This window comes from Carlito syrichta, unplaced genomic scaffold (assembly GCF_000164805.1).
Source record: "Carlito syrichta isolate Samal-C Ts95f unplaced genomic scaffold, Tarsius_syrichta-2.0.1 Scaffold130411, whole genome shotgun sequence".
Classification (NCBI taxonomy): domain Eukaryota; kingdom Metazoa; phylum Chordata; class Mammalia; order Primates; family Tarsiidae; genus Carlito; species Carlito syrichta.
In genome coordinates this window covers 193374-196173 of record NW_007074507.1, presented here as the reverse complement: position 1 = coordinate 196173, position 2800 = coordinate 193374, and the positions used below count along the sequence as shown (strand labels likewise).

General features: G+C 45.4%; 1 protein-coding gene across 1 annotated transcript in view; it reads right to left on the bottom strand.

The window, feature by feature from the left end:
- Positions 1–2800, bottom strand: part of LRRC58 (leucine rich repeat containing 58) — a gene marked incomplete at its 5' end in the record, with an annotated part of 20186 nt that overhangs the window by 15448 nt on the left and 1938 nt on the right. Inside the window, 1 exon segment of the mRNA XM_008048997.1 lies at positions 2395–2792. Within this exon segment, the coding sequence (XP_008047188.1) occupies positions 2395–2792 (398 nt within the window).

Here is a 2800-nt window from a genome sequence, read left to right as displayed (position 1 = left end):
CCGCACTCCAGTCTGGGCGACAGAATGAGATTCCAACTAAAAAAAAAAAAAGAATTTATTTTTATATGACCCTTTTAGCCTATACTCAATCACAGTTTATATTTGGAGCATGGCCTAAACTTTTATTGATTCTTATCAGTAAAGAGAAACAGAATGAAAACACTGATGTTAAAGATAACACATATTATTAGAGTCAAAGACACAATGACCAATAAACACAGATGGCACAGTTGTTAGCCCAGAAAATCAAGCCAACCAGGAGAATTACTTTGACAAATCCTGATCACATACACACAACAGAAGTACAAAGATTGAGGTTCTAGCCCTACTCTGCCACTGGAAAATTCATGGATTTGGAGTCAGAGATCCCAGGTCAAATACCATTTACTGGCTTTGTGACTTAATTTTTCTAAGCCTCAGTTTCCTCTGAAAAAGGAGTACATCTTCTCATAGAATCACTGTGAGAAATAAAAAGCATATGAAGAGCACCTATGATGTGTTCTACCGCATTGTAAGTATTCAATAAATAGAATTTTTGCCTGCCTTTGTTCCCATATGATGGAAATAATACTGTCCCTGGGTTCTTCTCAGCATATTGAAAAAATTCTAAGGTTGGAATTATATAACATTAAAAGTAAAAGGAACCAAAGTCTGTCAATTTTACCTCTAAATCTTTCTCCAACCCTTCTATTTATCATCTCTCGTAGTATAAGCCACCCTAGTATAAGCCACCATCATCTCCCATCCTACTACAACATCCTCCCCTTCTAACCTCTCGTCTCTCCACCCTCTTCCTAGTCCATTTCTGCACAGTAGCAAGACACATGTGCTTAAAACTCTTCCATGTGCATTAAGAAAGAAATCCAAATTTTACCACAGCCTTCAGCTAGCCCAATTTGTATTTGTCACTTTCCCTCTTGCTCACTTCCTAGTACAATGTCCTTTCAGAACTCTAGTGGTTACTCTCCTTCTGTCCTCTGGGCTTTCAGATGTGCTGTTCCTTCCAGGTGGACTGATCGCACCACCCCCACTCTCCAATTAATTCTTACTCTTCTGTCAAATGCTCACTTCAAATGTCACTTGCTCAAGGACCAAGATAAGTCAGACCCCTTTGTTATTGTGTCATGAAGCAATCTGTGCATCTTCACAGACCTTACAACTATTGTAATTAATGAGGTTTACAGTTAGTTGTTTAACATGTTTCCTCTGCTAGTATGTTAGCTCCAAGAGGGTAGAATCATGTTCACCACTGTATTCCCAGCACTTAGGACAGTGCCTGACACATGCCAAGTACTTGGTAAATATCTGTTGAGGAGTAAATGAAGCAATATCTTGTCCAAATATTTCACTTTGCAGATTAGGACGATATATTTACAAAATATTAAGTGACTTGCCTAAGGCTGGGACACCAAGAGTTCTTATTCGGAGTCCAATATTCTTTCCTTCCACCTCTAACACTATGTTATCTCTAAAAATGCAGCAAAGGTTGCAAAAACATTTTATAGATGGAAGAGATCTCTTTTTAACTTTTCAGTCTGCTTGCTCTATTTCCCACCCCCCTGCAAGGCACCTTTAAGGGATTTATATTTTCCTGCTCCTCTGCTTCCTCCCAACATTAGATTCAATAGTAGATGAGGCAGAGAATTCCTGTAAACAAGGAATTATATTCAATAAGGTAAATGCGATGGCAAGATGAATGAGGTACAGAGAAAGTGCAGCTCAGGCAATAATTAACTGTTGTGCAGGGAGCAGTAAAGAAAGAAATCACAGAGGCGACCCCTGAGATAAGTTTTGAAAGATGAGTAGGAGTTTGCCAGAAGAAAAAACATTCCAGGAACGGGACATGTACAGAGGCAGTACATCCACTCAACGCATACTTAGTAAATGCCTACCAGTGCCAGCACCAGCAAGGGAAAGTGCAGGGCTCACTGACTCCACAAATGGTACTGTTGGTTGCTATAGAGAAGAGGGAGCAAGAAATGCAGTGAAAAGGGACAGATCAGAGATCCTCGTATGTCATGTTAGAAGGCATGTCCTTTCATCTGTGGGCATGCAAAAAAAACACCGAAGACTTTTGAGCCAGAAGGACGTGACAACCTCTGACTTACATCTGTTTTGAGTACAAGTTCGGAGTACGCCCCAGATCCAAGAAAGAAAACAGAAAAGAAAAAAAAAAAAAAGTCTCGAAAATCTACACAGGCCAAACACAACTCACCAAACGCGGTCACAACACGCAATCCTACTAGATCTTAACTACACCTCTCTGAGACGGCCTGGCAGTTACAGCCAGCTGAAGAAAGGGCCTGGAAAAAGAAAGCTACGTGACAAATGCTCGGCGCCGTAGGGCTCCCGAGTGCCGCCCGGGCCTCCCCACCCCTCAGCAGGGACCCTCACCTCCTCAAGTTCTCGATCTCCGCCGGGATACTCTGCAGCTGGTTGCCGCCCAGGCTCAGGGTCTGCAGCGCGCGCAGCTCCAGGAGCGAGGCAGGAACCTCCTGGAAACAGTTGCCGCTCAAGTTGAGCACCTGGAGGCTGCGGCAGAGAGGCGACTGGGCCAGGCCCTTGGGCAGCGCGCCGGGCCCGCCGAGCCGGTTGTTCCTGGCCAGCAGCGTACGCAGGCCGCGCAGCGCGAGCAGCTCTGGCCCGAGGGCCGTCAGCGCGTTGCCGCTCACGTCCAGCAGCTGAAGGTGCCGGAAGCCGCTGCCCAGCGCCCGCGGCAGCGACATCAGACGGTTGTGAGGCAGCAGCAGCCGCAGCAGCGCATCCCGCGCACCCAGCGCCTCCAGCTCTGACTCCAGCG